This window comes from Papaver somniferum, chromosome 9 (assembly GCF_003573695.1).
Source record: "Papaver somniferum cultivar HN1 chromosome 9, ASM357369v1, whole genome shotgun sequence".
Taxonomy (NCBI): domain Eukaryota; kingdom Viridiplantae; phylum Streptophyta; class Magnoliopsida; order Ranunculales; family Papaveraceae; genus Papaver; species Papaver somniferum.
In genome coordinates this window covers 37414422-37435928 of record NC_039366.1, presented here as the reverse complement: position 1 = coordinate 37435928, position 21507 = coordinate 37414422, and the positions used below count along the sequence as shown (strand labels likewise).

The window sequence follows — 21507 nt, the reverse complement described above, 5'->3', positions numbered from 1 at the left end:
AGTTCTCCAATTTGTAATTTCATCACACCTAAGTGCCACATATTACTTGCTGGTTTAGCAGTTCTTTCACATAAACAACTTCTGGTGTCAACCATGTTTGTTTTGATACCTGAAATTGGTTCCCATCTTACTGAATCTAGGTTCCCAGCTTTTGTTGTTGTTGTTGTCTATGAATGGATTCTACATGATTTCGTTCTGTAGGAACAATTGTGTTAAGCACCCTGGAGATATATCATTTCTAACTTTTAATTTATCTGACACGATGCAGATGAAAGGTTCAATGAAATCGTTGGAAGTGCATACTATGTTGCACCTGAGGTTTTACAGAGATCTTATATTGGTGTGATATCATATATACTTTTGGAAGTCATCCGTTATGGGCTCGCCCAGAGTCTGGGATTTTTCGGGCCTTTAGGGCGGACTCAAGTTTCGATGAACCTCCTTGGCCTTCTTTATCTTCTGAAGCCAAGCATTTTTTCAAGCGTCTATTGAATAAAGACCCACGTAAACGAGTGATGGCTGCTGAGGCATTAAGTTAATATTCTCATCTTGTTAAAAAAGACTGCTGAATTTCTTTCTTTGTGATCCTAATTATATTTCTCTAGGCAGGTCATCCTTGGATTAGTAACTACAATGATATTCAGGCTCATGAAAGCCTATATGCGCTCATCATCTCTACATAAAGCTGTGTTAAGAGTGAGTACTTTAATATTCTCAAAATTTGCTTTGTGGTTGATCATGTCACATAATTTGTTTTGTCCACGCCCCTTTCTTTTCAAGCATTCTCCAACCTTGTGGTTTACTTTTATGGAAGCCATGCTTGGTACAACAACCCTGCAGATGGAAGTTTCTATGTTGCAGCAGGTTGTTCTGAGGCAGGACAACTACTCTTAAAGCCATACAATTGCTCTTCAGAATGTGGAATCCACTATTACCGAACTAAGTGAGATATTTACAAAGCTGGCGACAATGGTTGCACATCAAGGGGAACTGGCTATCAGGTATCTTATTCTTACTGTAAGGAGAACAGTTCATATCCCCCTTGTGATATTAGTATTTGCATACCAACAACATTCCACAAAAGTAATTACCTTATAGTCCTCTTCTTTCCCTGTTTTCTTCATTTATGTTTTCACACTTGTTGCATGATTGTATACCCGGTACTGATGAGCCAATTGCTTCTTACATGACCTAGATCTAGGTTTAATCTGTCAAATTACCTGAAACATGTGCTTCGACTTTGCGCTAATGTACTGACTTGACCTTATCTTCATACTGCTTTGTGAATCATTGACTTGACCTTATGTTAAGGAGGGAATATGAAGTATACTTTAGTAACTTATTTTGTTCTACTGTGTATTAAGAACTGAACAAAGTCATTGTATTGATGTTGATTTGCTTTGCAAGAACGACGTTCTTCGTCGTATGTGAACCAGAGACACAACACATGGGTGCTTTACTTGATATCATTTATGAAGTATTGGCCAAGTTCATCATCATCGAAATCAGAATTTCATCCTTTTTTTGTGTAATTTTAAACCTAATGGATAAAATGAATGAATACCTTTTGGAGAACTTCCTCTATACTGCAGTAGGAGGAATCCGACCCTCTGTGGTAAGCATTGATACTCATTTACCCTAAAATCTCTTCACTAGTCTGAATTTCGTGTTACATGGTCCCTTTATCTATTTTTTCACAGCTTCAGAAATCTATTGACATACTTTTAACTTTGTTCTGCAGTTTGAAGTCCTAACGCTTTTGAGTTTGTGTTCAATTGTGATATACATGTAAAGTGTTTATTCACTATTTTTTAGTTGTCATCCTAAAATACAACCTTTGTTATGGAAGTTTAGGTCTGATCATGGTTTGAGTTGATTTGTAGAGGCAACATATGTTGTCCTTGCAGGTATTTTTCGGTATTGTTGGGACTTGAACTAACTAAGCATTTTTGTTTCTTGGTTCTACGGGTCTGTTTTGTCTAGATCCGATTGAATTTAAGTTAACGATCAAAGACATAAATGGTGAAGTTTGGCGGGAAAAATTCTATATTGTATGAATAATTTTGAACTTTCTTAGTTAGGTTTGCAAAAGAATTTCAAATTGAGCACTTAATTTAGTGTTGAAAAATGTTTGACTTATTTTGCAATTATAACTCTTGTCTGAGACTAGTGAATAAAACTAATGTAATATGAACTTACTAGTAGAATCTTATTAATGACTACAAGGAAATTAACTCTTGTCTACAAATTCAAGCAACTAAAACTAAATTAAGCAAAACAAAACGGGTTTCTTTAGGGTGAGGGAGGTGGAATAGCTTTCCAAGTTGAACTTGAAAAGCAAACAACCTAAGAATCATGATACCTTTAGCTTTGGAAAAAGGCTATCATCCACTATTCTTGTGTAATTGGCCGCTAGACCCCTCATGTTCACAGGGCCCATAAATGTTATATACAGGTCGAAAGTTTAAAGACTACCGAAGTTTGCAAAAAGCAGTCGTCACCTTCCACCACCACACTGAAACTGAAAGTTGGAGTCTGTGAGATAACCAAATCTAAAACAGCTTCATCCCAATTCCAAGAGTATGTGAGATCAAGTTGGCTCGATTCTCAACCAATAATTCCATTAAACTAATTCTGTAACTATCGAGGAAAAAGAACATTAAGATTGGAGAATTGTGACAATAATCAATGAAGAAACTGAGATTTTCCATTCTTACCCTAAGAATAAAAATATATATTAAAAACTAAGAAACCAAACCACCCAAGTCACTGATAATGGAGAAGCTCCGGTGCTCCACCTCTTCTTGCTCAGCTTTTTAATAGCTGGTTTAGGAATACATTGAATATCAATTTTTATTTGTTTTTCTGATTGATTCGTGAAATAACAGACCTAATAAGAAGATGGTAAACCCTAACTGGAATTGATGTCCAAAGATCCGACTTTCTTATGTTCTTACTGTTAAGAAATAAAGCAAATGTTTATGACAATCCTAAAAACCGAAAAACAAACTTTTACACTTTGTTTTAACACAGATTCTACAATAGCTGAAAGCCACAAACATACAGTTGATACCTGGAACACAAAGGGAATCCCCACAAGAAGTAAGTCTCATGCCAATGATTAGGATTTTTTCTTTGCTTTTGATTGATTTTCTCTTCTCGCCTCCTCAAAGCAAAAGTTGTTAGTTAGTGAAGACTAATTAATTATTTTCTAAAGTTAGTCGTGGTTATTTAGGGAATGGATTTCCTAAACCGGTTAGAATTCTTGGTGGCCAAGTTTTTAACCTATATAAATAGGTAGTTAGGCCTTATAGAATTTATGCATTGTGTAGAAAACGATTAAGAGATCGGTGAGAGATTTCTTGTACAACTTTTAGGGTTAAAGCTAAGATTTCGTTGTGAGATCATATTGGTGAGGAACAAGAGACAAGGTTATCATCTCGGGTAATCGTTGCGGTGTAACCAAGGGTTTGCTGGGATTCACACGACGTTGTAATCGTTTTTCTTCATAGTGGATTTGAGTTGGTGCGGCTCAAAGTGGACGTAGACAATATATACAAGTTGTATGTATTGGTCGAACTACTATAAATCTTGTGTCTTGTGAGTTGATTTATCTTTCTCGTATTATTATGATTGCTTGTGCTTGGTTTACTTATTATTCATGATAATATCTCAAGATCCGTTATTCCGCGGTTGTCAGTGATTATTCCCTAAGAAAATCCTGACAACTGGTATCAGAGCTCGGGTTAGAGCTTTAGGGTTTATCGTAGTACGATTAGAGTGGGAGCTATGAGTGATAATAACGAAAGTACGGTAGCTAGGGTTAAAGTTTTTAATGGGAAGAACTTTGCGTTTTGAAAGTCTCAGATGGAAGACTACCTATATGAGAAAGACATTGCTGATCCATTGGGCGGAGTTGCGAAAAAGGGAGCACGCAAAGACGATGAATGGACAACTCTTGATCGCAAGTGTGTAGCCGTGATCCATAGATGTCTAACGGAGGAAGTCTACAATAACGTACAAGAGGAAACTAGTATGAAGGATCTTATGGATAAACTTGAAAAGTTGTATCAAAAGTCATCATCCTCGGGAAAGATTATGTTGTGTGAACAATTATTTAATCTGAAGATGCAAGAAGGCGAAGCGATTTCAGCACATCTTGGGAAGTTTAAATCAATTATTTCTCAGCTTTCAAAAGTTAGTATTACTTTTGATGATGAAGTTCAAGCTTTAAGGTTGTTGTTGTCATTACCAAAGAGTTGGGGGACTGCAAGGACAATCATTAGAAATTCTGCAGGGAGCGAGAAGTTGAAGCTTGATGATGTGCAGCAAAGGTTGATCGCTGAAGAGGAGAGAAGAATAGAACAAGGTTATGTTTCTAGTTCTTCAAGCTCGGCCTTAAGTATGCATGAAGAAGATAGAGGCAGGAGTTCAAATAGGAACAACAACAAATCCAGATGGAAGTATAGAGGGAAGTCTAGGGGGAGATCTCAATCTCGACCAAGAGGTGTTGTTGAGTGTTGGGTGTGTAAAAAAGTAGGACACCTCAAGCGCGATTGTCCGGAAAACAAAGGTGCTAATAATGGTGGAAACAAAGGTTCAAGAAGAGGTCAACGTAGTTGCAGCTGCGAAACCGGTGAAGGTCCTTGTTGATAACAAGAAGGTGATTACGGAAGGTTTTCTACTACTCTCTGAGGACAAGCAAGATGAGTCTTGGATTATAGACTCGGGAGCTTCTTTCCATGCAACGGGTGATAAGAGTATTATGATCTCTTATAAAGAAGTATACTATGGCCAAGTATTCTTAGGTGACGGTGAAGCATGCGACATCATCGGTTTGGGTGATGTGATCTTGAAAGTCAATGGTTCGACATGGAAATTGAAGGATGTACGACACGTTCAAATTTGAAAAAGAACTTGGTGTCTGTGGGCCAAGTTTGTGATGATGCCTGTGAAGTTGTGTTAACGAAACACAATTGGAAAGTGAAGAAAGGAGCTATGGTATTATCTCGTGGAGTTAGAGTCGGTACTCTATACCGGACTTCAGATGGAACTACTTTAGCAGTGGCTAGTAGTGGTGAAGACATTAACTTATGACATAGAAGATTAGGGCACATGAGTGAGAAGAACATGAAGATTCTATATTCAGGAGGATATCTACCTAAGGTGAAGTCTGTTGATATGAGTTTTTGTGAAGATTGTGTTCTTGGAAAGCAAAAACGAGTTAGTTTCAGCAGAGGAGGAAGAGACTTGAGAAGTGCAAAACTTGATTTGGTTCACACGGATGTATGGGGACCAATTGATGTTGCATCTCACAGCGGGTTCCAGTATTATGTCACCTTTATTGATGATCACTCAAGGAAGGTGTGGCTTTACTTCATGAAGAATAAGTTCGAGGTGTATGAAGTGTTTAAGAAGTGGAAAGCTTTGGTTGAAACAGAAAATGGTCTGAAGTTGAAGTTTCTAAGGTCAGACAACGGTGGTGAGTATGACAAAACAGAATTCTTACAGTTATGTGCTACAAATGGAATTCATTTGGAGAGGACAGTTCCAAGGACACCACAGGAGAATGGAGTAGCAGAACGTATGAATTGGACGTTGAATGCACGTGCAAGGTGCATGAGGTTGCAGTCTGGTTTGCCCGAGACCTTCTGGGCACATGCAACAGAGACGGCTGCTTATCTAATTAACAGGCCACCTAGTAGTCCATTAGATATGAAGATACCAGAGGAGGTTTGGACTGGCAAAAAGGTAAATCTTTCCTATTTGAAAGGTTTTGGTTGTGTTGGTTACGTTCATCTTAGTCCCAGTGAGAGGTCTAAGATAGGTGCTCAAGCAAAGAAGTGTATATTCCTTGGTTATGGAATTGACGCTTTTGGGTATAAACTTTGGGACTATGAGGGTCACAAAGTTATAAGAAGTAGAGATGTCACTTTTAATGAGAATGAGCTGTACAAGGACAGGAATACAACACAAGTTGAAGATATCAGGTCAAGCAACGTCGATAAGGAGTTGTATATCGATATTGATGATGTTTCTGGAAGAAGTGTGGAACAAGAAGAGCATGATGTTGCTGATGGCAGAGAAGTACAAGTTGAAGAGACTTCTACTGCATGGGGAGTTATTCCTACAGTTTCACAAGAAGTACGAAGATCGTCAAGAACTCCAAAACCAAACCCAAGGTATGCTTTGAATTATCTATTACTTACGGATGGAGGCGAACCTGAAGATATTAAGGAAGCACTAGCGGTTGATGATTCAATCAAGTGGCAATTTGCTATGGAGGATGAGATAAATTCACTTGATGAGAATAACACTTGGGTGTTAGTAAAATTACCAAGAGGTAAGAAGGCGTTGCATAACAAGTGGGTTTATCGGATGAAATCTGAAGCAAATGGAGAAATTCGCTACAAGGCGAGGTTGGTTGTGAAAGGTTTCCAGCAAAAACCTAGTGTTGATTACAACGAGATATTTTCTCCAGTTGTGAAGATGACTACTATTCGAGTAACGTTAAGTCTAGTGGCTTCTGAAGATCTCTACCTTGAACAGTTGGATGTAAAGACAACTTTTCTTCATGGTGACCTAGATGAAGAAATTTACATGAAGCAGACAGAAGGATTCATAGTAAAAGGCAAGGAAGAGATGGTGTGCAAGCTAAAGAAGAGTTTGTATGGTTTAAAACAAGCCCCGAGACAGTGGTACAAGAAGTTTGATAACTTCATGCATACAAGTGGTTACTCAAAGTGTAATGCAGATCATTGTTGTTACTTCAAAAGGAATGGTTATGACTACATCATATTACTACTGTATGTGGATGATATGTTGGTTGCCGGAACATCTCTACAAGAAGTTGAGAATTTGAAGAAACAATTAGCAAGTGAGTTTGCTATGAAAGATCTTGGTGAAGCAAAGAAGATTCTTGGTATGAGGATCATAAGAGACATAGCTAAGGGTGTACTTATGCTTAGTCAGACTGAATATATTGAACGAGTGTTGAAAAGATTCAATATGGAGAATGCTAAACCAGTTAGTTCTCCACTTGGAAGTCAAATTCGTCTTTCAAGTATGCAGTGTGCGAAGACAGATGAAGAAAAGGAGTACATGTCTAACGTATCATATTCTTCGGCTATTGGGAGTCTAATGTATGTTATGGTGTGCACGAGACCGGATATTGCACATGCATTGGGAGTAGTGAGTAGATATGCAAGCAACCTAGGAAAACAACATTGGGAAGCTGTGAAGTGGATTCTCAGATATTTGAGAGATAACACAAACGTACCATTGTGCTATGGAAAAGGTGGTTCTATTTTGAGGGGTTATGTGGATGCAGACTTCGCAGGTGATGTTGATAAAACGCGATGTACGACCGGTTATGTTTATACTATGGGGTCCGTTGCAGTGAGTTGGAACTCAAGGTTACAGAAGTTGGTGACATTGTCTACTTCGGAAGCGGAGTACGTAACGGTGACGGAAGAGAGCAAGGAGATGATTTGGTTACAAGGATTATTAGATGAGTTGGGCAAGGAACAAGGAGATAACCTTTTGTTTAGTGACAGTCAAAGTGCTATACATTTAGCCAAGAACTCAGCCTATCATGCTAGGACAAAGCATATAGATATCTGTTATCATTTCATTCGGGATCTCTTAGAAGAAGGAGAGTTGAAGCTCGAGAAGATTCTTGGTTTGAAGAATCCGGCGGATATGTTTACCAAGGGAGTTACATCAGACAAACTAAATCTCTGCAAGGCTTTAGTTGGTCTCTCAGAATGAGGATCTGGGAGGGGAGCCGCACTAACAAGGAAGATGTTTTAGCACCGTCAATCCAAAGTTGAAGAATGGAAGACAATCAATAAGTCTTCAAAGTTGGTGAGATTGTTAGTTATTGAAGACTAATTAATTATTTCCTAAAGTTAGCCGTGGTTATTTAGGGAAGGGGTTTCCTAAACCGGTTAGAATTCTTGGTGGCCAAGTTTGTAACCTATATAAATAGGTAGTTAGGCCTTGTAGAATTTTTGCATTGTGTAGAAAACGATTAAGAAAACGGTGAGAGATTTCTTGTATAGCTTTTAGGGCTAAAGCTAGGATTTCGTTGTGGGAGCATATTGGTGAGGAACAAGAGACAAGGTTATCGTCTCGGGTAATTGTTGCGGTGTAACCAAGGGTTTGCTGGGATTCACACGACGCTGTAATCGTTTTTCTTCATAGTGGATTTGAGTTGGTGCGACTCAAAGTGGACGTAGACAATATATACAAGTTGTATGTATTGGTCGAACTACTATAAATCTTATGTCTTGTGAGTTGATTTATCTTTCTCGTATTATTATGGTTGCTTGTGCTTGGTTTACATTATTCATCATAATATCTCAAGATCCGTTATTCCGCGGTTGTCAGTGATTATTCCCCAAGAAAATCCTGACAAAAGCCAGGAAAGAAAAGGTCCATTCAGACGAGACTAAACTCCAAGGGTACATATTGATTCATCCAGGACATCAACCATTCGGAGGAATCTTAAATCTTTGTAAGTTAGGTTTTCTTATCTTTGCCTAACAGTAAAAACTTTAATGATTTATAAGAGTTTCTTCCAATGTATACATGCTAACAGACTTGGAAACAAAAAATAATTCTGCCTAAGCCAATGAGCCAAAATAAAGAAGTGGGTCTCTATCTATAAAGATGGTCTTGTTTCCAAAGTAAGACCTATTACTGACGAAAAATCCTTTACGCAGAATTGGATCTCCTACCAAAAACTGCATGCACTCACCACCTATCTTTGGACTGTGCACAACATTTCCACAGAATTTGAGTTTGGGCATGAGCACTAAATGGTCGTCAATCTAGGCATCCAAGACACCTATCTCAGGTGTCAATTATGTAGAGTGTTCGATAACTCGAGTTCTCAAAAATGTAAAGGGAAATAACACTTTCACACTCAACAAGAGATCGATGCACAAGTAACTAGTACAGACGAACAAATCAGAACTTGCTCAAATGTTTCCCTTTGTGCTGGGTTATACAAACACCAAAATCTCACCTTACCAACACCAGAGGGAAAAAAATGGCTTAGAAATCAAATGTTGAAGAAGATTACTCATTCACTGAGGAGGAGTCTTCTTCTACCTAATTATCCAGGAATTCAAATTAGGATTCGTCCTCCTACTCCTTACCTTAGAGGAGACGGAAAAGATAAAATACTAGGAGATGTGAAAAGAGAAGAAATTTGGGGAACATCGATTGCAGAGTTGTGGAAGTGGGAGATTGAAGACAACATAAATTATGGAAACAAAAGGATGAGGAGCATCAGCTGAGAGACCTACAGGTGAGATGGTAATACTTGAAACATTACCTAAATGAAGCAGGATTTGAAACTCATAATCACAGACCATTACTAACTATCAAGTCAATACAAAACGATAATCAAACAATTGTATGCACTATTGGTTCACCTGATTTAGGGTTACAAAGTATGAATAAATTGGTATTAGATCGTGGTCCTTTTTATTCCTATGATTTGCCTAAACAAGCTGTTAATGGTTTGCTATGTTTTGCCACATCTGATACGGAGGAATTTCTCATATATAATCCTACCACTGGTGAGAAATTACCTTGGATTCAGACTACTGTGGAATTGAATCAGGGTGAAGAACAAGTTGACTGCATTGGACTTGGTTTTGATCCTGTGAGCAATCAGCATAAAGTCATTTGCATATCAAGTAGCAAATTCAAAAAATATCCTACTGATAATGATGGCTTGCCGGTATCATCTGATCAACAAGTAGGAGTTGAAGATCAAATTGTTGAAGTACTGACTGTTGGAGAAAATACATGGAGAAGAATCAATGCAGTCCCACCCTTTCGCGTAGGAATTGGGAGGGAGGAGCTGGCTAAACCTGTTTATTTAAACGGTAATATATATTGGCGATTCCGTTATACCAGCAGCGGTGAAGTGATAATGGGATTTGATTTTGGAAGCGAAAGTTTTAGAGTCATTCCAATCCCCGAATTCTACACTGGGGAGGATCCCGAGGACGATTTCAAATCTTTCCAACCTATTGAATTGATGGAATTTCAAGAGCGCATTGCTGTACTAGACCGTGTATGGGGTTATGAAAGCTCTCTATGGGCAATGCATGAGGATGCACAGGGTAAGATTGAGTGGAAAGATGAGGAGATATACATACCTTATGCCTGGAATGTAAGACGAGATCCTTCTGTTGCGGCTCTTACCGGGACGAATCAAATCTTCATTCAACCCGAGTGTACAGACAGTATCTTTTATTACAACCTCAACTCAAAAAAGTACCTAAGGTTTCCAATATCACCCGATCGTAATGTTGTTACTTGGGAAAAGACACTACAACTGTAGTTAAGAACCTCTTATCTGTCAGTACAGGGAGTTGAACTGAATGCAGCATGTTATGAATGTTCCAGGTGATTGATGTATGATATTATCCTTTACATTTCAGTTTATATATCATAAATAGCTCCCAAGTCTGCTGTTTCCTTTCCTTTTAGCTCTACATGAATAAGTTTTTATAGATTCGAATCTGAAATAGTACGTTGTAGGTTTATTTAGACAAAGGTATCATAATATAGATAGAGAAGTTGTTCTGTACTGGAGAGTGCCGTGGAGAAACTTTCTTGTGTAGTGGATGCACAAGAACCCTTCAAAAACATTAATCATAATATCATATAGGTGTAACATTCTCGCCAAAGCATGAATATTACTACTAGAACCTGAAAGCATGGTGATATTACTGACACTGATAGATGCAACATAAATGGTAGGAGCAATTTGTAATGAACATCATAAGGAACAATTCATCGAAGCAAGGACCATTTCTAATAATGACATTATAGAAAGATTCAAACCTTCGAAATCAGAAAAGGAAGCGGCTAAATTGTCTTGGGATGGAGTGTCAAGCAATGAGAAGTTGGGGCGTGGGAAAAGATTTTCTACCCCTTCCAAGAAGACATACTAGTTTGTAGTAGTAGATTTTCTTTTGTAAGTTCTCTTGGAGAACTGGTTGGCTTATCCTGGTAGCACTGTAAGTGCTTTTTCTTTCTCTTAGTTCTGTCTGTTGCCTCTTTGTAGCACTGCAAGTGCATTTTTCTTTTTCTCAATAAAATCTTACCTTTTTAAGTTATAAAAAAAAATCACAGTTAATGTAGGTGTTGTTTATTTATCAAAGTTTTGCAGTTAATATTGTGAGTGTCCTTTGTGTACTGTCAGTCAGAAATTCGTATCCTTCGGTTTATAGTCATATTTGACCGCAAGGATTGTACCCTTCTTTTCTTCTCCTTCAGACCTGTATCATGGTCCATGGAAAGATGGATTATCATTTGTGTCCATCCCTAACCGTTGATACTCTTGTTCTTTGAGTTCTTTGATTTTGTACAGCTGCAGGTGCTGAACGTGTACCCAGTGTTGCTCCTAGCAAAAAGCTGTCTAACTGGAACAGGTAATAAATGCGCTAGTTGGTGACCGTTTAGTAGGGAATAACAATTGTGCTGAAGATGTGATGAAAGAGAAGATTTGTGACTGCGGGAATCTTCATGAACATTTGAATTTTTCCGAGACAGCTGATGGAAAGAAGCCTTTGAGGGTCGAGATTTTCAATGATACAACTAAAACAGAAGAGGTGGTGCTCTCTCTTTAGATAAACTGGGCTGTTTTAGACCAGGTGAGACTGATTGCTTTGCTTATTTTCAGTAAATTCTGTTTCACTAGCTCGTTGCATGCGTCTGGTTCTACATAAAATGGACAAGTCTTATTAGTCAAGATATAAACCCCTAAACCAGGATTAGGAGTCTCTATTAGTCGTGGAAACCTTGTTTTTGTTGCTCCCAACCATCCCAGTTGCAAAACTGCAAGAATGGTTGTCTCTTCCTCCTTTTTCAAGTTATTACATGAAAGACTTGCATGAGCCATGAAGTTTGTCTAGGGGTTATCCTTTAGAAACAATTTGTGTCCCTTAAAACTCAGTTTGTTCACGTTGTGTGGGCTTAATCCTCAGATAGGTTGTCCCAGGCTGCTCTTTTACAACCTTGGTCTGAATTTTCGCATAACTATTTTGTTTTTGTTGGGTGTCTTCCCTGATTCACATTTTTTCGTTTAATATGTATTCACGTTTCTGATTTTTGGACATGATAATTTACAGCATGAGATATATGAGTAAATGAGACCGTGGATAGGAGAAGAAATTAGGGAGCTTCTTAAGAAGGAAAAGACCAGTGTGGTTGATCAGGTCGTCAACGGCATCAGAAAACAAAACCGTCCATCCCAAATTCTGGAGCTACTTGAACTGAACCCTCATAGGATGTTTATACTAGAGTGGTTGCCCCAGTTCTATGGAGGATTCTTCTCATACTAGTAACAATACTAGAGACAGGTATAAACGACCATGGCATTATATCCTTGATCATTGTTTCAGCAATGTCGGTTGTCTGTTTGGAGAGAACTGCGTTCTAAAATGGGTTTCTTCAGTTGTTATATTTTCCTCGTACTCAAATCTGTTATCTATCTCTAAAGCATTCATTTTCTCCTTCTTCTAAACTGGATTTGCAGCAGAATTTCCTGAATCCACATCAAGTGCTAATCCAGACTGTGAGTTTCAGACGTGGAAGGAAAGAATTTAATTTTATGCCCTCTGACGACAACTTACGTCAGCAAGATCCAGTCTGGAACAGTGAGGAGATTAGCGATGTTGAAGGTGTGATTAAAGGAACAGTTGCTACAGTTTTCCTTATATTGATTTTGGCGCCAGATAAATATGCTTGAGTTTGAGAGGCTTCGTGAAGCAAACCAGTTAGGGAGTGCGATTCCGAGGAATATGAGGTTGATTGGGCTGCCCCTGACAAGGTGAGACTCTTTCCCAGATGGTGTTCCTTTGCGGCTTTTACTTTCTTTGCTTAGTTTTTTATACGAGCCATAATGAAACTTGAGTAGCTCTTTGTTTTTTTCTTTCCTTGTCTGCACCCGTACCTGTACTTCAGTGCAAATTTCTCTAGTTCATTTTGTTTGCTAGTATATGTAATACTCTAAAGTTTGATGACATTTTACATTGTGATTGTTGGCTCCTGGACTTCGCTTTCAGGAAGAGTTAACAGATTCAGACCATGGATTTTCTAGTGAGAGTGAGATTATGGATTTTGCAAGGCCTGGAGAAGCAGCTACTCATGCTGCTGACTCTACTGTGTCGAAAAATCATAGATCATGCAAAAGCAAAACATATTTTGGAGCTGGTCAAGCCTAGTGTGGGTAAAAGATCTGCAGTTTTTGTGCTAAATCTGTGGATGAAACCTATCTTTGGATTCCGGTTAGCAGGGAGACGGGTATTGCCTTGACTTGAGAATGGCTTTTATGTTCTCCTTCTGCAGTTTATCTTTTCTGCCAACCTATTGTTCTTTTAGAATGTAAGACGTAAGGGTTGTGCGTGCAGGAGGTTCATTTATGCCCTGGTGCTGAATCTGTATCCAGCTTGGCCATTTCAAAGTATAGTTTTCCTCGTGTACTCCATCTGTGTCTGTACCAGGACTTGTTCCTTTGGGCGATTGACAGAGAGAGGTCAGCCAGAGAAAGAGTGAATCTCACAGTATGGAGACAGGTTTATATCTCAGCAGTCAACGATGTTATAGTGGGTTCGAGTATTTGTTTGATTTTGGAATCAAAGCTGGACAACATTTTCTGATTTGGAATTTAGGATTATTGAAATAGAAAGTAAAACAAAACTGATGAAATTTTGGAAAAATTCCTACATGGTGAGTTCTAGCAAAATGAAAATTAGGCAACAACGGATACTTATCAGTAGAATCTGCAGGTTATAGTAAAAATGCGTGTTCGGTTGAGTGCTTCAAGTGTACTCAATCCTAAATCAGACTAGCAAGAGTCGTGTGCATTCAGAGTCTTGTATTGATGTCTCAAAATCTCTCTGATTGCAAGAAGACAGTTTCAACTTTCTACTAACAAAACTGAAATTGCAAGAAGAGAAAACTGAAATCAGATTAAAGAGATTTACTCTGATTAACTTAAATAAATTACTGAAACTGCGAGAAGACAGTCGCACATACTCCGGCAGTCTATGGAATATGCCAGTTCAACTGGCTATCCAGGAATTCATCGTTTACAAAAACACCAGCCAAACAACAGATCACATTATTGGACTTGCTGAGTTCATATGGTTACAATCTCAAAAAACCTTCCTTTTCTTCTCTCTCTCACTACTACCCTCCTCTACTACACTGCAAGCAAATTCAAAAAATCTATTCAAACACACGAAAGAAAAGTTGAAGTGAAGAATTACATGTCCAGTTCAAGTGTATCTTGGGTTACTAATAAACCTTCCATTTCAACTCCACTCAAAGAAGAAGTTACAATAATCTTCTTTCATCTTCTTTACAATCTCCTTTTCTAGTTTAATTTACATCTTCATCATCATCAACTTCAGCTTCTATCTCAACTTACACCCATCACACTAGCAGCAGTAGTAGTAGGACTACTCAAATCACCCTTCCAAAAGAAAACACAAAAACACTACACCTACAATCTCCTCCTACTCCTGCTACTCCCAAAACAAAAATTCGAATAATTCAAAAGGTTGCATCAATGGCTTTAGATGCCTGTGAAACAGCTTTACTATCTAAAGAAAAACAGCAGCCACTTCCTAAAACAGCTGACCCCTCAGTTCAACTATCCAGCAATTTCGCACCCCTACCCGAACAACCTGTCTGTCAAAATCTACCTGTAACTGGTTCAATTCCTTCTTCCATTAATGACGTTTATGTTCGCAACGGTGCTAATCCATTGTTTGAACCATTTCAATACCATCAGGAACTCACATGCACAGGTCATCTCCAGTTTGGTGTCAGAGATTTCTAAGATCTAATTGCTAGAAAAAAGCCTCGATCTATTCCTTAAGTGAGGGTCCAATACCTGTAAAGTATATAGAACACCGTAAGCCTATATAAACTTCCGTAGACAAGTATATTTAATTTGTAAATATAAGCTGAATTCATGATCTTAATTACCAAAATAACATACATGTTTTCCTGGGTAACTGCACCTATGCCTTAAATACTATAGCTGAACCCATGAAAACTATCTATCTAAAAAATTCATTATGCACATCATCCTGTGAGGTTTCAAAGTAAGTTGAGAATCATACGAGGTGATTACGTAGATCATCATTGGACACATCCTGGTTAATTCCTAGAGTCCAGGTATATGGTATGCAGCAACTTCAGCTCCCATCTCTTGTGACCTAATCAAAACAAGAGCAAGGCTGTAAGATTCATAACAAAGCAGCTAAAATTCAACAGGTATTCGTGGGTAAATTCTCCACAAAGAGACATTTACTGAAATTTGTTAGGCATAATACCTCCTCTTATGTTTGTCTAGATTCTAATTCTTCTCTTCGTTGCTGATATGAGAAACTAATTAGGGGAATGAAAAGTAACACCATCACCGGTATCACTGCTTGCTCTCAATAATTTGTAATTGAGGGTTAATTTTGATTTTTGTTTCAGTCAGAGACCTCCATTGATTATGAATAGGCGGGAAGGGAAAGAAGGAATCGGGAAAACTGAAATTGATGATAAAATATAATGACTGATTTTGAGTTGAGTTTCATATTTTGAGTTAAAGGTCATTTGAGATACAAAAGTTTTTATGTCAAATTATTGCCCAAGTCTGTGACATTGTGTTTGATTTGTATATCACGTTAGCATGGGGAACATACGGAACTACGAATGGCATAACTGGCATTGTCGGCCTATACTTCACGATCAATCTGCAATAGTATGGTAGAATCAACAAAAATTCCCTGGAAACTAAATTCATTTCTTCACAGATTGTACGGAAAAATCAGCAACTACCTTTCCATCTGAAGTGAAAGCAAAAATAACATAGGCCTTCGCCTTAATTGCACAATTATAAGCTTACTGATGACCTCTAATGTGTTTGTCTCAAACTAAAAAGTGCATGAACAAGTAACCAACAACCATAAGAAAGGACAATAGAGGAAGCAATTGATTTCCAAGTGTGACATTGGTTCTCTGACAAATTTCGAAGTTTTTGTGAAATTCCTGGTTAAAAACCTTCTCTGCGTAAAGCATATTAAGAAAACGGCGTATTATCAGAACTATGTTTAGAGAGAAAATCAGACAGAACCTGAACCAAACCATCCATTTTACCCAAACGTATATTTCTCAAACTTAGGTTCATAATGAGTTTAAACGGTCCGCATAAGGCAGTTGCCAACAAACTAAACAAGTTGCAATAAAGCTTACCTCTGCACAAATTTTGCGAAAACTGGAGATTATATGAAAACCTCACTGCATTGCAAGATGCTGTGCTGGTATCTTGGGTCTGAAAATCATACCATTGAATACAGCGTTAGCCGCATCAGTTGCTTGGAGTTGGCACATGTTGATCTGAAGTTATCTGTCACTGTCATACTGTCGACAACACAAGTTACTACTGCAGGCTTAACGGCCATATTACACTTGTAAACGGCTGCCTTTTGACATAAGAAACACCTGCAAAAACCATGAATAATATGATTATGACGAAAACAAGACCATATGAAGTGAACATAATTTTTTTTTCCCTCAAGCTATGTATAAGCTACAATGTTGTCCCGAAAGCTTAGGATAGCATAGGTCGTGCAGAGCTTATTCAGATAACATACTATATACCCTGCTGTAGTTGGGACCCTCACCTTTTCTGGAGGAAGATCTAAGCCTAGATTTGCACGAGAAAGGATGATGCCATCTGCCGGATCTCATTGAAATGAGTTAAACCCTGGCAGTAATTTTTTTTTTTTTTTTTTTTTTTGTAGAGAATGAAATAATGGTAAATATTTCCATATACAAACAATGGTAAATATCAATCCGATATGAATTCTTGAAACTGAAAATCATAGCTACCGAACTAAGTATGAATAGATTTTTAAGAAAATTAAATTCCTACGCAACTCACTTCTATGTTCCCAATCTTAGCGAAAATCTGAGGCTGACTAAGTTGACCCAGAGTAGACAAGAACCCACGAGCCTACTGTAAAAGAGCATTAGATACATACAGTAGATCAAATTGTGTTAAAAATGGGTTAAACCTTCAAGTATCCACCACAATTAGAGATAGATGAACCATGTTATACAGCATAAAGCCATAAATAACAAAAAACGTCAACAAGTTAAAAGTTCTTACTTGACAAACATCCTCTGAATGTATCCGATAGGGGGAGAAATTCCATTTTGTTTTGAACACCCCAGGTGCGTATAACCTAAAAAGAAGGAAAAACTTGTCACAAGTAAACGAGCACAGAAAAATACAATAACATGAAGGATTTTCTGAATAATAAGATATATAAAGCAATGACTGTCCAATATTGGCAATGACACAAGGCGTCGACTTTAACAACCACGTCATTACGAAAAAGATAGACATCCCACTTGCAAATGTAAAGATACTTACTTCTTTATCTTTGTCAGTTTGGGTAGGGAGATAGATAGACGTGCAAAGTGAACAATGTCCCAGATAGTATCGCAGAATTCTTCACTATGCAAACCACATTTACCTCTTTCACCCAACAGGTACCTGCAGTCAAAAATCAAGATTCATATAAGATATCATTGGGGAATACTCAAAAACTCCTAATAATGCCGTAATTTAGTTGTTTGACTTCCTGTTGACAAGCATTGCCCGAGAAAATTGGTGTCTACTTTCTTTACTGCCTGCACAAAATCATATAGCTGAGGACAAAATCACTTAGGTCTCCTTGATCCTAATCATTCTTCTGATTTGATTATATATCAATTGAACACAAACACTTTCCAAAAAGATAAAGAAAAAATGCACTAAGATTTAATTTTTCCAGCTCACCTTTGCTAATCCAACATAACTGATTGGCAAGAGATCTGAAGTTGCTTCTTTATCTTGATCCGGAGTCGAAAGAACCAAAGATTCAGCCTCTAGTGCAATCGTTTTTTCACTTTTATTAACGACTTGCAATTCAGGGCCTACTGTATCTAGCATAACCTGAAGCAAGTGAACCAACAAATATGTAATACATCTTAACCACTCCATAATATAAGAATTGGAACTCCAAAAAAGTGATTCTACGATCCATGATATTTCCAAAAAATATCCAATTCAAATCCACAACACTCAAAAAAAAAAAAAAAAAAAAAAAAAAAAAAAGAGAGAACTTACAGCACATAGCTTCTTAGTGCTCTTAACGAATTCATTACCAAATTGTGTACCACATCATCCAAATTTCATTGGACGTCTTAATTAACACTAACAAAATGCTTCAATCATAGGACAAGCCTAATTAGTGAAGATTTTGTGAAAAGATCCGAATCATCATATGAACTATAGCAAAATACTTCAATTATGGCAAATGCTGACAATAGGTCGCTTTCATTTTTCACTTGTGATTCCATATAATAATTACTCCCTTCTAACTAAATAAATCACCAGCATTGACTTACTGTAATGGTTAGGTTTTCTTCTGTTACATGTTAATGAACCCCGGACTACATGAAATACAGAATAAAATTCACTGAGGCAAATAATACCTAAAAATCTGGTGGCAGTCACATTTTTGTTCCTCCATATCAAGTCTTCTTTCAAACAAGAGTTCTTTTACGCAACATGAAGTATTGGACCAGTGGCATATTTTATATATATATCATAGCCTTTTGAAATATACGTTGGATGAAAAATTCATAATTATGGACTTGCTTAATGGTTATGTAAATCATCTGGACACCTGAGTCTTTACTAGCGCTACTAGATTATCAACTAGAGAGGGTGATTGTTCTGACAATCTACCTAATCATCAACAACAGCATATCCTTTCCTTTCCTTAACATAGCCATATAGCATATATTTCAGAGTAAACATTACTACAATCGTGAATACCGATACAGCATACATATATATGCACCAAATGGAGCAATTTGGATAGTCCAAGTGTGAAAGTTAAAAAAACAAAACAGGGAAGGTATAATCACCAAAGAAGCAAACCATCCATTTATCAGAACGTATTGTCAGAACTATTTTAAGTAAATAACGTACTGTCAGAACTATTTTATTCAAAAAATCAGGCACTTGAAGCAAACCATCAATTTATACAAACATGTATTCCTCAAACTTGGGTACAAAATGAGTTTAAGCAATTTACGCAAGACTGCTCCTCAGCAAACTAAACAAGCGGAACAAGGCTTACCTCTGCACAAATTCGACGAACAGTGGAAATGGTTTCAGTAGGGTACAATCCTCTAAGAGTCTCAGCACCCGGAAGAATTGAGTCAACACCTAAGCCAATTCAAAAAGAGAGAAACAAAATCAGGTCCAACAGGTGTCAAGCATTGTGAATTACATCAGAACTTTGATAACCTCACTAGAATGCAATATGCTGGTATCTTGAGTCTGAAACTCATACCATCTAATACAGCATTAGCCATATCAGTTGCTTCGTGTTGCTCAGAGGTTGTCTGTCATACTGTCGACAACACGAGTTACTACATAGTAATTATAAAGCTCATCATTGTCCAAGTACATGATATGGAAACTCAACTTCCTCTCCCACGGATCTTTTGACCTAATCAAATCAAAGACAAGGCTATAAGATTCATAACAAAGTAACTAAATCTTGAATTATATACAACTTTACGAAAATATCAAAAAGATGACAAAAATTATAGAGAGTACCTAATAATCTTCTAATTATGCTTATCAGAAGCAAATCAAAATTATTAAGAAAGCACATGAGAATTTTAATCCATAGTAAGATAATTGTGGTAGATTCAGCTTCACAAGTCAAATTCTGATATCGTCATGCTAGAGATGAGTTACCTTTCTATGAAGACAAGATACAATAAGTCACATCTTCATACTGGAATAGTGAAGTTTTTAGGGAGTTGCAGAGAACTTCGGGAGTTGTTTCTCCAATTTTGAAACTACGGAAATCTTACTACTTTGTCAACGTGGTGTGACTATAGGTTGATTTCGTTTTTGCACTTTTGATTCCCTACCTATATTAATTAGTCTCTTCCTTTTACTTAGATGAATCATCAACATTGATTTACCATAATGGTTACGTCTCTTACTGTTATGTTGATTAACACCGAATTATATGAACCAGAGTATTCCTTGAAACAATCAAAACAAGATTACGTTCAGAGTAGATTAATATTCAGCAAGAGCAGTTTATTAATATTCATGATAAGTTCAGCGCAAGCACTCAAGCAAAGCTTAGTGTAAGCAACCGGCGTAAATGTTGGAAAAATTCGGTCTTATCTTTTATTATCTTTTAGGAGAGAGAAACAGAAGCGATAAAAGAGAGAAAAAAGAAAGTTTGATTTTTAGACCCAGATCAGCTCAGATCTGTTCCTCCGGGAGTAGATTTGAGGTGATCTTGGTACTATAAATACAAATAGGAGCTTCTGTCGTTTGTCTTTATGTTTTGGGTGAGCAGTTTTCTCTTTGTCAAGTGGCTTTAAACTGATTTGAACATGATGGTGTGTTGTGCAATTTTTAGAGATGGGTTTGGGTTTCTTTGATTTTGTTTATGTGCTTGATTGTTTTCATGGTCTAGAGTTGATTGATGTCGAATCGTGCTTAAATCTCTTGTCTTCTTCCAAGTTTTTCCTAGACAGTTGAGGGATTCTTGTGTTTTAAGATGGGAGTATGTTTTGATGGTTTTGAAACTTTTGATGGTGGAGTTTTGTGTGGTTTTAATTTTTCTGGTGGTTGGTTGCAATTACAGCTGTGTTTTTCTTTGATTTGCAATTACAGCTGTGTTTAATAGTGGTGCTGATTAATTTTGTTTGGTGAAGAAAGGATGTTGTTCTTCTTCATCGTGAAGATCTGCAGCTAGGTTTTCTGGTTTTGTTGGGTCGGATCTAGTCCAACCGGTTCTCGATTCGGGTCGGGTCGCGGATCAGCTGTGTGCTGCTTTCTGGATTGGATTGGATTAGGTTGGGTGGAGCTGTTGTGGGTTGCTTAGGGTTTCATTCTGCTGATGTTTCTGATGTTGGCGGCTTTTCTTATTTTGGTTTTTGCTTATGTTGGCTTTCTTAGTTTTATTCTCTTTGACGATTGGACCTTGTTAGTGATACCTTTCGAGACTGGTGTTTAATGTATCGTTCGATCTTTTGTATCGGGTTCCCGTGTGGATTGCAATTTCCCTTGTAGGTATGCCCCTGGGGATTACCAATTGTTATTTCGCTAAAGCTTTATCGGTATATTGGTCATTAGTACGGTGTCATTTGTCCTCTACGTCTGTTTGAGGTCTGTACTTGCTTTTTAGAGCCTTTAATCAATGAATCCTCACTTTGTTAAAAAAAAATCATGATAAGTTTTTCAAAAGTTGCCAGTTGAATCCAGATTTTAAAAATGTTTTTCATAATTCTTGGGTTAAGAAAGTGAATGTTTCTCTAAGTTTTGTTGTCGTAGGTAAGCTTAAAAATTCAACACATAATCTTAGACAGTGGAATATTCAA

At 37.5% G+C, this 21507-nt stretch overlaps 2 protein-coding genes and 1 long non-coding RNA gene across 4 annotated transcripts; 1 reads left to right on the top strand and 2 right to left on the bottom strand.

The window, feature by feature from the left end:
- The first annotated feature begins 9463 nt into the window (after positions 1 to 9463).
- Positions 9464 to 10363, top strand: LOC113311803 (putative F-box protein At4g38870). Its single transcript, XM_026560603.1, has one exon. It carries the CDS (start codon positions 9464 to 9466, stop codon positions 10361 to 10363), a length of 900 nt encoding a protein of 299 aa, XP_026416388.1.
- A 4205-nt stretch (positions 10364 to 14568) lies between these two features.
- LOC113309334 lies at positions 14569 to 16527 on the bottom strand. The gene is made up of 3 exons (XR_003340528.1): positions 15375 to 16527; positions 15162 to 15257; positions 14569 to 14929 (listed from the first exon to the last, which is right to left on the bottom strand). It is a non-coding gene; the product is annotated as an uncharacterized LOC113309334 (long non-coding RNA).
- A 456-nt stretch (positions 16528 to 16983) lies between these two features.
- Positions 16984 to 19595, bottom strand: LOC113309333 (pyruvate kinase 1, cytosolic-like). 2 transcript variants are annotated; one of them, XR_003340527.1, is made up of 6 exons: positions 19446 to 19595; positions 19230 to 19318; positions 17879 to 18034; positions 17471 to 17593; positions 17204 to 17279; positions 16984 to 17050 (listed from the first exon to the last, which is right to left on the bottom strand). XR_003340527.1 is itself a non-coding variant. In XM_026557760.1 (4 exons), the coding sequence occupies exons 1-4, from the start codon at positions 19465 to 19467 to the stop codon at positions 17724 to 17726; spliced, it is 270 nt and encodes an 89-aa protein (XP_026413545.1). In that variant the 5' UTR covers positions 19468 to 19595; the 3' UTR covers positions 17607 to 17723. The 2 variants fall into 2 exon arrangements, 1 of the variants encoding a protein (XP_026413545.1); XM_026557760.1 differs by lacking the exons at positions 16984 to 17050; positions 17204 to 17279; positions 17471 to 17593 and adding an exon at positions 17607 to 17726.
- Positions 19596 to 21507: the final 1912 nt, after the last annotated feature.